Here is a 13284-nt window from a genome sequence, read left to right on the forward strand (position 1 = left end):
TTCCAAATTTGTCAGTCTTGTCTATGTGCGTTTTTACTGAGAACTACTTGAAAAAAGCAAGTTAAGAAAACATACATGTGAACAGAAACCCAAATTAAATGTTACGCAGTTTAAAATCTCCCTTGTATTCGTTTTTTAGATTTATTCAAATATTAGCATGCATTGTAAAACGTGTCCATATTTGAAACTCTTTGTGTTCATCAGAAGATGTCCCAATGTGCAAAGGGATGTTAACATAATTATCTTTGTCCTGAATTCAGATGTTATGTATGCTCAGGAAGAGCAATACAGCTTATTGTAGAGCAGGAATTATTTGATCTAATTGTTCTTAAATATTGGTAGGTAAATGATACGATTTTAGTTACACTTCATGCACTAAACAATCTTTTCTTTTGTTTTTCAAGGAACCAAATGGAGAGACTCCTTCATCTTTATACAGAGTTGCAGCAGTGCTTCTACAATTTAATCTTATTGATTTAGACGATCTTTATGTACATGTAAGTCAAATGGACTGCTAAGAATGTTTGGTTGTCCATCTCAGGGATGGGGAAGAGGGATAGGTAGCCATATAGTACCCAAGGTTAGTCCTAGGCTCTTAAGTCTCAACTTTTGAAGCCCTAATGCATTGTTACTTTATGTTTATTTTATAAAGTGAATTAATTTAATTTTTTCACAAACTTCGGAAATCAGATACCTTTTTATCAGATATCACCCTTATAAAGTTCAAGGTTGGATATGAAGTTCAAGTTCTTAATTGTCATCAGGTCCTATCTCATGGGAAGAGAGGCCAAGTTCTAACCAATGTGGTTTTAGACTTCTGTTGTTCACAAATTATGGGAAATATGGGGTTACCTAGATACTTCTTCCTTCTCCCCAACGTGTTAATTTTAGGCATTCAGGATGAATGGGAAAATCTTCTTTTGACTAATGGAATGAAGTCTACAATATGTAGTTGAATATTTCACTGTTTCCTTTTATTGTTTACTAATCGTTTACTTTGCATTATACTTAGCTTCTGAAATAGATTATGCATTTATAGGGGCAGGAACATACTTTTAACAAATGGCTTTTCTTGTGTTTTTACTGGGTAATAAATGACTAGTATTATGCTTTTATTGCTGGATCCAGGATCTAGAAGAGTATGTATGTGGTTGTGATTGATGACTTTTAATGTGGCTTGTCAATTTGGAAAAACTAGGTTTGTAGTATAGAATTTTCTGTTTTATTAGGTTGTACATTAGGATATCTATGAACTTAAAACAAACCAGTCCAAAGATGACATCATCTTCACTGCCGTTGAGATCACTTTCTAACTTCTTGCCTATCATTATGTATGTACCATGGTTACAGAGTTGAATACAACTTGATCTTTACCCTGGAAGCAGTCATAGTCTAGCAAGATAAAACATTTAGCGTTATATAATAAGACCTATATTGGAGGTGTTCACATAGTGCTCCGGGCGCCCAGGATAGACAGTGATCATTTCTGTCTGAGTGGATTTTGGAAGGCTTTTTTCAAACTAGTGATGTAAAAATGGGATTTTGATAGATGAGTAGGTGTTGGCCATGCTTTAAAGGTAGGAAACTTTGTAGGTAGAATTAATTGAGCATAAAGGCAAGATATATGAAAGGTGTTCATATCACCTTAGGGGAACACCAGGAAGCTCAGTGTGGTTGGGTGGTATATAGGGGAGTTCAGGATGGAAAAGTAGGTTAAGGCAAAAGTGTGAGGGGGAGGGTCTTAAGTGCCATAGTAAGGAGTTTGGATTTTTTTTTCTTGTCAGGAGTAGAGAGTCATTTAAAATTTAGAGTAGAGAAGTGATATACAAACTGAGAACATGGAACATTTGTCAGAAAGAGTAGAATTTGAAGACATAGGTATGAGTTTGTAAGTGTAGACTGGCAGGACAAATGGAAAGTACAAAAATGATAGATTTATTACTGATATCTTTGAGTTTAACAATAAATGCAGGTGGACTGTGTTCCTGTTAAGGTGACAAAGATTTTCAGATGGGATATTAAAAACCAGTTTATCGTTTACATGAGACTTCTAAAACCTAAGGACAAAGAAAGGTTGAAAGTAAAAGGGTCAGAAAAATATACCAGGGAAATTATTACCGTTAGACAAAATAGACTTTTTGGCAACAAGAGAGAGTTACTTCATAATAAAGTTGTGTTCACTAGGAAGATACAACAGTTGTAACTTTATATATACCTAATATACATATTGTCAAAATACACAGAACTAGAAATTGAGAGAACTATAAGAAGAAAACTATAGTTCACCCATTAATTATAATGGGAGATTTTAGAGGCAATTGCAGTAGTCTAGGTAAAAGATAAAGACCTATTGCAGATAAGTAAAGCAATAAAAATGTGGTTGATTGCCAGTGGAGAGCATAAAGAATGAGAAAAAAATCTTGCTTACCTCCTTGCACAAGTCCGCAGTGACTTTTCTCTCCCCCCTTTTGACTAATGGAATGAAGTCTACAATATGTAGTTGAATATTTCACTGTTTTATTGTTTACTGATCATTTACTTTGCATTATACTTAGCTTCTGAAATAGATTATGCATTTCTAGGGGCAGGAACATTTCTTTTATAACTCACTATAGTGCCTACCTGAAACTACTAAATAATGATTTATTGGCTGTATTTTTCTTTGTGTCTGTATTTTATGAAATGTCTGCATTAACCATTTTCCACTCATTACACGATGGCTGTCTTTGAGATACTTGATCCTTTTTCATAATGGTGAACTATACACTTTCTCTTTTGTACTAAACTAGAAACCAGTTTCTGACTTAAGTCAAATAGATATCTAGAAAATGAAAAGTGAGATGTCAAATTCATAACTTTTCTACTTGAGATTTTTCATTTAGAGGAATCAAATTTACCTGTTTATTTAATTCAGTAGCTCACCTCTTCCAAATTGGGTCCATATGCAGTACTTTATTTAATTTTGAGTTTGGCTTTTAAAGGGGAAACCCATAATGTTTTTAATTGAACAAGTACACATTTTGTTGGGTAAGCTAATTTAATGTTAAGCATCATTATTGTAGTATTATATTAATTTAGGACCTCTAATGACAGGAGACACTAAACTTTGAACTACTACCTAATTTTAAAAGGTGTACAAAATTCAAGTACTTAACCTTGTCAAATTTTAAGAAAGTTGTGGAGAGATACTTATTTAGAAGGCAAATCATGGTCATGAATAGGCTAGACTTACTGCTTTTTACATGTGCAAATAGTATTAACTGTTTCATGAAATTTTAATGAACCATTTTTAGCTTCTTCCAGCTGATAATTGCATTATGGATGAACACAAACGAGAAATTGTGGAAGCTAAGCAAATTGTTAGAAAACTTACAATGGTTGTATTGTCTTCTGAAAAAATTGATGAGCGAGAGAAAGAAAAGGAAAAAGAAGAGGAGAAAGTAGAGAAGGTATATATAATTCGTTCTGGTAAAATTGACGTTGTTTTCTGGATTTAGAATTATGAAATTTAACTTGTAATAGTAATCAACTTATGGAAGGATAATTTCTTAATTTTGATTGTGTGAAACCTGGGTTTTGGAATACTAATTTGTAAAGGTGGTTTTGTTTTTAATTTGATTGGCACCTTCCCAAAAGAAGCTGCCATGTTTTTTTCTTACATAAATTTCAAAATATTCTAAGTAAAATCACAAATGTATTCACTATACTATGCTCTGCATATTAATGTCTGTCAAGTCCTAAAGGGATTCTCAAAGGTGAATGAAATCTATTTCCCTGTGGCCCAATAAAAATTAAGTATAACTTAATTCCAAGTCTGTAAACTGTCACACAGTGTCTGCTAAATGAAAAAGAAAGATTCTTTTTTTTTTCTTCAGTAGCTAAGAGACTTGATTGTACTTGGCGGAAAATGCAATTGCATTTCTCGTGATGGCAGCTATTGTTGATATATGTTGTTGTGTTGTTTAGCTCAACTTTTTATTTTTATTTTATTTTTTCCCCTTCTTCCACCTCTCCCCCATCCCCACTCCGGTTCAAGTATTTCTCAGTCTAGTTGTGTAGGACACAGCTCCCAGGCCCATGCTGGTATTATGAGTCTTATGTTCCCCCCAGCTGAGGCAGTTGGTCGCCGGTTGTCGGTCGGCTGCTCACAGCAGCACACAGCAGCCCACGGCCTCTCACGCTGACTGCTGGTCAGTTACGCTGGCGATGAGCCACTCCTGGCAGCACACGGTAGCCCATGGCAGCACAGCAGCCAGGGGCAGCCCAGGGCAGCCCACGATGGCAGCCCAGCTCCAGGGAGAGCGGTTGTTTACAATCTTAGCTGTAGAAGGTGCAGCTCACTGGCCCATGTGGGAATCGAACCTGCGACCTCAGTGTTAGGAGCACGGCGCTCCAACCCCTTGAGTCACTGGGCCGGTCCTAGCTCAATTTTTTAAATGAAAAATATTAAGATCTATTGGTATCTGTATTCTGAATATCTTTTCTGTAATTGCTCATTTTTAGCCACCTGACAACCAAAAACTTGGTTTGTTGGAAGCCTTATTAAAGATTGGTGATTGGCAGCATGCACAGAGCATTATGGATCAGATGCCTCCGTACTATGCAGCTTCACATAAGCTAATAGCCCTTGCTATTTGCAAGCTCATTCACATAACTATTGAGCCTCTCTACCGAAGGTATGTTACTGTATGCTTTGCTAAACATTGAGGTAGAAGTAGTTTATCACTACAAGAAAAATCTGCATGTTTCTCTTGTTTCCTCAAACGATGCAAATATTTTAGTATCTTTTATCAGAACGTAAGAACTGTTCAGAATACATCAGTCTAATATGTCTTAATCATGATTTATCTCCTAATGTCTAGACCAGGTATTGGAATACGTGTGCTGCAGTGTGGTTTAAAAAGTATAGGTTAGACTTCTAGGGTGGGTTTGCTCCTTTGAGAATGAAAACTCCATTCTTCTGTTTTTCACTTTTGCTCCTCTATTGGGGGCAGAGAATCCTAAGGCTTTTACTTAGTGTAATTTTCCTCTATCCATGTTGAATGGCTCTCAGTGAGGACCTTGCCTCTCTCCTTGCCTCATGTCTCCTGGAATATAGGCTGCTGTTCTAGAAATTGCTAGTGCAGCTTCCCTTATTGTCCCTAGTTACAGTGTTGGTTGACTGGTCCTCAAGCCATCAGCCTACTTTCAGGATATTTAAGAGCAGTGTTGGAAGCAGCTCTGGCTTCAGCTCCACAGATCAGAGCCTGCATCAAAAGTCCCAGCCCTTTGACTTGTGTATAGCTGCTGGCTGCTGCCTTTAGTGCCATCCAGGCTGTAGGTCATGAAGTGCTTCCACAGCAGGACACCTGCTCAGCAGGTGAGAACTCTGGGCCTGCTGTCCTTTTTAGTGACACTCTCTTTCATTATGCTGCTGCTCACCTTCCTTACCGCTCCCTACCTCATACTCAGTCTAAGTAGTGGAACCCAAATTGAGAAATGTTTATTGACTTGAATCAGTATTGTTATAGTCATATTTTTTTTTTGTTTCATCTTCCAATGTCTCTGAGGTTCAACCCTTGTTCCCCATTCCCATATCCAAATTGCTGATACTGGCCAAACTTAACTAAAAACAAATTCATATGACACATGTTAAACGTTACTTGGAATCGGCGTTTGTCTGATTTCCTTTTCTTATATAGTTAATTTGAAACATTCTGCTCTGAGGTCTGATTTTTTTCAAATAAGTATTGTTTTTGTCTTTTTCTACCAGTTAAATTAATTGGCATAATAAAGGCAGGCACAATTGAAATATAGAAAGCAAATATGAGCAATGAAAGTTATACTTACTGATAAATATGACCATGTTAACTTAAAATGAGGTATAATATACATATAAATTTTGCTTGTTTTTATAGAGTTGGCGTTCCTAAAGGTGCTAAAGGCTCACCTGTTAATGCTTTGCAAAATAAGAGAGCACCAAAACAAGCAGAGAGCTTTGAAGATTTGAGGAGAGATGTCTTCAATATGTTCTGTTACCTTGGTCCTCACCTTTCTCACGATCCCATTTTATTTGCAAAAGTGGTGCGCATAGGCAAATCATTTATGAAGGAGGTTAGTAAGATTATTTTCTTCCAAGCAAAAAATTAAATTTTGAAATGAAAATGTTCTGAATATATTTGTATTATATGTATCCCTAGAAATAAAAAGAAAGTGAACTCTGATTTAAGAAAAGATTATATTGAGTAAGGTTTATAGAAAGTCCTTTGTGTCTTAACCATTTATTCATATATATACACATATAAACATGTATATATATACACATATATACACATATGTATACATACATATACATATGTATGTGTCTGTGTATATATATACACACACATATAAATTACATAGAGTATGTACTCGTATCTATATAATTATATCTGTCTGTCTGTGTCTCTCTCTCTCTCTCTCTCTCTCTCTCTCTCTCTCTCACATCTATCTAATCTATCCTAAATCTAGCTAGATTATTAGTCAAGTTCCCCACATAGGAAAATGTCCTTTGGACAAGTGAATGCTTTTTAAATCTCCTCTTGTAATTAGTGGTTAACTTGGCATTCTTTCCCCTTGCTCAGTTATTTTCTTGCCTGCTATTTTTCGCCCCCTTCTTCCGCCTCCTCCCTCACTCCGGTTCAAACGGTTGTTTCTCAGTCTAATCATGTAGGATGCAGCTCCCTAGCCCATGCTGGTATTATGAGCCCCCCCGACTGAGGCAGTCAGTCGCCGGTCATCAGTTGGCTGCTCACAACAGCTCACTGCAGCTCTCACGGGCTGCCGGCTGCTGCTGGCCACTCACACTGGCCATCGGCTGCTCGTGGCAGCACAAGGTAGCCCACGGTTGCACACAGCAGCCCACGGTCACTCACACTGGCTGCTGGCTGCCAGCCACTCACGCTGGCCACTAGCCGCTCCTGGCAGCACACGGTAGCTCATGCCAACCTCTGACCTCCAGCTAATCACTGCAGCCCAGCTCCAGGGAGAGCTGTTGTTCACAATCTTCGCGGTAGAGGGCGCAGCTCTGGCCCATGTGGGAATCAAACTGGTGACCTTGGCGTTAGGAGCATGGTGCTCCAGCCACCTGAGCCACTGAGACTCTTGGCTGCTATTTTGAATGATTGCCACTATTTGTATGAAGTCCCTTGAACCTCAGGCTGCTCAGGATTCATTTAAAAATATTTTTAGTGAACTTTTTATTGAAATAAATATACATACAGAAAATACACAAATCATAATCGTACAGCTTAGTGACTTTTTCCAAATTAAACACCCATGTATCCACCACCCAGATCAAGAAATAGAGCAGTATCAGCATCCAAATTTCCTTTCTAGTCACTACCCAAAGGGTAATCTTTTACTTTTTATTTTTAAATCAGCTTTGAGTTATAATTTACATACAGTAAACTTCACTGATTTTAGGTGTACAATTTGAGGAGTTTTGACAAATGTATACAGTTGTATATCCACCACCACAATATTTTCATTACCCCAGAAAGTTCCCTCTTCCTCCTTTGCCATAAATTCCCTCCCTTCATTGTTGGTTCCTGGCAACGACTGATAGTCTTTCTATCACTATAGTTTTGATTTTTCGAGAGCTTCATATAAACGGAATTATACAGAATGTACTGGTTTCTCCCACTTAATGCTTTTGAGATTCATCCAAGTTTTTGCACGTGTCAGAAGTTCTTTTTTGCCAAGTATTGTTTCATTATATAGACACAACTAGAGTTTATTCATCAGTTGGTGGGCATTTGGGTTGTTTCTAGTTGGGAGCTATTATAAATAAAGCTGCTATGAATATTCTTGAATAAGTCTTGGGGGGGGCACATGATTTTGTTTTCCCAGGAATGGGATTTCTGGGCCATATGGGTAATATTTACCTTTTGCCAAACTGTTCAACATGTGTGACTGTTTTGCATTCCTGTAAGCAGTGTATGAGTTCCAATTGCTCCAGATCCGCATCAACACTTGGTATATTGTTAGTCCTTTAACTTAGTCATTCTGATGGGTGTGTATCTATTGTGCTTTCAATTTACGTTTCCCTGATGATCAGTGATGTTGAACATGTTTTCATGTCCTTATTTGCCATTTGTAATCATCTTTATTGAAATGTCTTTTTCAAATCTCTTGCCAATTTTATTTAGGTTGTCTTTTGTCATTTTTCAGTCTAATTTGCCTATTTATTTTGTTAAGTCTTTTGAAAAGCAAAAAATTTTAATTCCAATTTAGTAGTACTTTTTTTATGGCTTGCTCTTTGTATTTTAAGAGATCTTTGTTGAACCCAAGGTCTTGAAACAGAAAAATAATACAAAATTTCTTTTCAATTGTAAAACAAGGCAACCAAAAGAATCCAGAAATTGTTACAAGCACAAACTCAGTTCTTTGGTGTTTGGTGATTGTCTCTAATTTTAATTTTTGACAACAGTAACTGCATAGAAAATTTAACAGCTATTGTATATATTAATCCCTTAACCCCTGAAATATTTGATTGGTTTTTAGTACTTAGCTGGTAGATTAGTTTTTTTAATGTTCACTAATATACTCTGAATAAATCTCCTAACTAGTTTATTACTACAGATATAATTTATTATATAACATTTACATAAAAAGGAAGCATAACAGTGTTTCGTTATCTTGATCCTTATAGTCTAAAAAGGATGACTCATGTTAACTAATGCCTGTTTAAAGAAAAAAAAGTTTGTCTTTCCCAGCATATCATATTGGGAAGCATGTGAAATCAATTTGTCCCATTACTGGTGATGTTAACATTGATCACATTAACCTCGATGGCTGCCAGGTTTCTCTACTGTACAGTTACTCTGTTTCCCCTTTGTTAATATGGATCTTGTGGGGAGATACTTTGAGACAGTGTAAAATAGCCTCTTTTTCATCATACGTTTTACCTACTAATACTATCCCTTTTAAAGGAAAAATGTAATGTTTAGATCTCTTGTTCTGAAATTCTTTCTTTGGCTGCAAGTACCATAAACTTCTAAGCTGGAGATCAAACATCCAACTCGTGGAAGTCCTGTACAGGGACATACGCATAAACATATACAGTATTGTTACCAAGGTACACAGATTTTAGAGCTGTCACCCTTCCTCTCTGCCATCTCCATTGCAGCCCTCCTATACTTCTGTTTATCACAGTTGTGCCTGATGGCTGCCCCTAACTCCAGTCTATATTTTGGCGGAGGTATAAGGGCAGAGGAGATGACAAAAAAAAATGTTTATTTTGATCACAGTGTGGGAAGAAATTTGTCTCCTTCCGTTGCTAAGGCTGTGGTAAGAAAAGTGAATCTTTCCAATGATCTGAGTTCGAAATTTGGTTTATTTTTATTTATTTTTTATTTGATTATTTTCCCCTTTTCTTCTGCCTCCCCCTCCCACTCCAGTTCAAGGCATTGTTTCTCAATCTAGTTGTATAGGACACAGCTCCCCGGCCCATGCTGGTATTGAGCCTTGCGCTCCCCCCAGCTGAGGCAGTCAGTCATTGGTCGTTGGTGGGGCGCTCACAACAGCTCACAGCAGCTCTCGCCAGCTGCCAGCCACTCACAATGGCTGCCAGCCACTCATGCTGGCCACCGGGTGCTCCTGGCAGCACACGGTAGCCCATGTCAGCACAGCAGCCCGCAGCAGCACACAGCAGCCCATGGCAGCTGACAACGATCTCTGGCTGCTCAAGGCAGCCTAGCTCCAGGGAGAGCCGTTGTTCACAATCTTCGCTGTAGAGGGTGCAGCTCACTGGACCATGTGGGAATTGATCCTGCGACCTCAGCATTAGGAGCACGGCGCTCCAACCACCTGAGCCACCAGACTGGCACCTGGTTTATTTTTGACCCATAAAAATATTTCATTATAACAAACCATTTGTTCTGTATTTATAGGTTTAAAGGTTTTTTTTGCCTTAGCTAGAAATTTAACTAAGGTTAATATGATTGCCTTTAAAGGTGAAGTGTGACCTTACCTCCAAATAATGTATTTACAATTAAACTTGTTTTTAAAAATCTCTCATTTATAAGCTCGGAGTTGCTTAAATATATATAAATTGTGCATATTTTTAGAAAGTAGCTTATATACTTACCCATCTATCATTTAACAGACTAGTCTTTCCGTCTGTAGTTATTTGTAATCATTTATCTCTGTGTGTGTGTTAGTAGTCTTTAAATTTGAGGTAGTTAGTATAGGACTACTAGTACAGTAGGTCCTTGAATAATGTCATTTTGTTATAATGTTGATGAAATGCCATAGGAACTTAACTCTTATTTACATCAATTAGCATATAGCAAAGTTGGTTTTATTATACGTTGTTTTGCTTGAAGCTGCAGAACCTATGAACAATATTAACTAAGGGCTTACTGTACAGTGATTCTCACACTTTGGCATGGATCAGAATCACCTGGTAGTCTTCTTAAAACAAATTGTTGAGCTCTGTCCTCAGAGTTTCTAATTCAGTAGGTCTGGGATGGGACCTGAGAATTTGTATTACTTTTTTGTTTGTTTGTTTTTGTTTTGTTTTGTTTTGTTTTATTGGGGAAGGGGAACAGGACTTTCTTGGGGAACAGTGTGTACTTCCAGGACTTTTTTCCAAGTCAAGTTGTTGTCCTTTCAGTCTTAGTTGTGGAGGGCGCAGCTCAGCTCCAGGTCCAGGTCCAGTTGCCATTGCTAGTTGCAGGCAGCGCAGCCCACCATCCCTTGTGGGAGTCGAGGAATCGAACTGGCAACCTTGTGGTTGAGAGGATGCGCTCCAACCAACTGAGCCATTCAGGAGCTCAGCGGCAGCTCAGATCAAGGTGCCCTGTTCAATCTTAGTTGCAGGGGGTGGAGCCCATCATCCCTTGTGGGACTCAAGGAATTGAACTGGCAGCCTTGTGGTTGAGAGCCCACTGGCCCATGTGGGAATTGAACTGGCAGCCTTCAGAGTTAGGAGCATGGAGCTCTAACCTCCTGAGCCACCGGCCCGGCTCGAGAATTTGTATTTCTAACAAGTTTCCAGGTGATGCTGATGCTGCTGATCCAAAGACCAAATTTTGGGAACTACTGTTCTAGAATATGAACCAATTTTGGTCTTTATTTCAGGCTTACAAGTGTGGGGTGGCTCTATAGAATATTTGTATATGAATGGAAACATTTTGCTATCTTTAAATTTTTCTTTAATTGTAAAACACTTTCATATGCTCACTTGACATACTTAAATATTTTTGATAGCACCTACACACTTGAAGATGAATTCCTTGGTGCTTTTTTGCACCCAGTTGATGTTAATGGATTAAGTTGCTTATCATAGTGATAGTGAATTTTGAGCTTTTACTCAGTGCCAGGCCCCATTCTGAGTACTTTATGTGAATCAGCTGATTTAATCTTTACCAAATCCTTTGTGCTATAAGTTAAATAACTTGTCCCAGATCACATATTTGGTATGGGACAGAAACGCGATTTCTTTCTTTCTTCCTTCCTTGTTTCCTTCCTTCCTTCCTTCCTTCCTTCCTTCCTTCCTTCCTTCCTTCCTTCCTTCCTTCCTTCCTTCCTTCCTTCCTTCCTTCCTTTCTTTCCTTAATTAAAGTTTATTGGGGTGACAATTGTCAGTAAAGTTACATAGATTTCAAGTGTACAATTCTGTATTACATCATCTATATATCACGTTGTGTGTTTACCACCCAGAGTCAGTTCTACTTTCATCATCATATATTTGATCCCTTTTACTCTCATTTACAACCCCTCTCCCCCCATAACCACTAAACTGTTGTCTGTGTCTATGAGTTTGTGTTTATTCATTTGTTTGTCTTGTTCCTCTGTTGTTTTCAGTTTTATATCCCACGTATCAGTGAAATCATATGGTTCTCTGCTTTTTCTGTCTGACTTATTTCGCCGACCATAATCATCTCATGATGCATCCATGTTGTCACACATGGCACTATTTCATCTTTTCTTATGGCAGAATAGTATTCCATTGTGTACATATACCACAACTTCTTTATCCAGTCATCCATCAAAGGACACTTTGGTTGTTTCCATGTCTTGGCCACCGTAAATAAAGCTGCAGTGAACATCGGAGCATATATATCTTTATGAACAAATGTTTTCTGATTTTTTGGGTGGATACCCAAGAGAGGGAATGCTGGATCATATGGTAATTCTATTTTTAATTTTTTGAGGAACCTCCACACTGGCTTCCATAGCTGCTGTACCAATCTGCATTCCCACCAACAGTGTATGAGGGTTCCTTTTTCTCCACAGCCTCTCCAACACTTGTGGCTATTTGTCTTGTTGATGATAGCCATTCTGACTGGGGTGAGGTGATATCTCATTGTGGTTTTTATTTGCATTTCTCTGATGATTAGTGATGTGGAGCATTTTTTCATATGTCTATTTGCCATTTGTATGTCCTATTTGCAGAAATGTCTCTTCAGGTCCTCTGCTAATTTTTTAATTAGATTGTTTGTTTTTATGTCATTGAGTTGTATGAGTTCCTTATATAATTTGGATATTAGCCCCTTATTGGAGGCATTGTTTACAGAATTCTTCTACCATTTATGTGGTTGACTATTTTATCCATGGCTTCTATCGCTGTTGAGAAGCTTTTTAGTTTGATGTAATCCTATTGATTTATTTTAGCTTTTACTTCCCTTGCCTTTGAGGTCAAATTCATAAAATACTCTTTGACACCAAGGTCTATAGTACCTATGTTTTCTTCTATGTTTATAGTTTCAGGTCTTATGTTTAGGTCTTTGATCCATTTTGAATTAATCGTGGTACATGGTGACAGATAGCAGTCCAGTTTCATTCTTTTGCATGTGGCTTTCCATTTCTCCCAGCACCATTTATTGAAGAGGGTGTGTTTCCTCCATTTTATGTTTTTGGCTTCATTGTCAAAAATTATCTGTCCATATTAATGTGGTTTTATTTCTGGGTTCTCAATTCTATTCCATTGGTCTATGTGTCTGTTTTTCTGCCAATACCATGCTGTTTTGATTATTGTTGCCCTGTAGTACAAGCTAACGTCAGGGAGTGTGACACCTCCAGCATTGTTCTCTTTTCTTAGGATTGATTTGGCTATTTGGGTCTTCTCTGGTTCCATACAAATCTGGTGATTTTTTCTATTTCTTTAAAGAATGTGATTGGGATTTTGATGGGGAATTGCATTAAATCTGTATATTGCTTTGGGTGATATTCCATTTTAACTATGTTGATTCTTCCAATCCATGAACATGGAATGTCTTTCCATTTCTTTGTGTCTTCTTCAATTTCTTTTAAAAATCT

General features: G+C 37.7%; 1 protein-coding gene across 18 annotated transcripts in view; it reads left to right on the forward strand.

Moving 5' to 3' along the window:
- Positions 1–13284, forward strand: part of THOC2 (THO complex subunit 2) — a gene marked incomplete at its 3' end in the record, with an annotated part of 142205 nt that overhangs the window by 62572 nt on the left and 66349 nt on the right. For all 18 annotated transcript variants that reach the window (XR_013992946.1, XR_013992947.1, XR_013992948.1 and 15 more), the window contains 4 exons: positions 405–497; positions 3294–3449; positions 4504–4676; positions 5898–6093. Coding sequence is in view for 15 of the 18 variants with exons in the window: in XM_081042748.1 (XP_080898874.1) it covers positions 405–497; positions 3294–3449; positions 4504–4676; positions 5898–6093 (618 nt within the window). The remainder of the gene's footprint in view (positions 1–404; positions 498–3293; positions 3450–4503; positions 4677–5897; positions 6094–13284) is intronic.

This window comes from Rhinolophus hipposideros (genome assembly GCF_964194185.1).
Source record: "Rhinolophus hipposideros genome assembly, chromosome: X".
Classification (NCBI taxonomy): Eukaryota; Metazoa; Chordata; class Mammalia; order Chiroptera; family Rhinolophidae; genus Rhinolophus; species Rhinolophus hipposideros.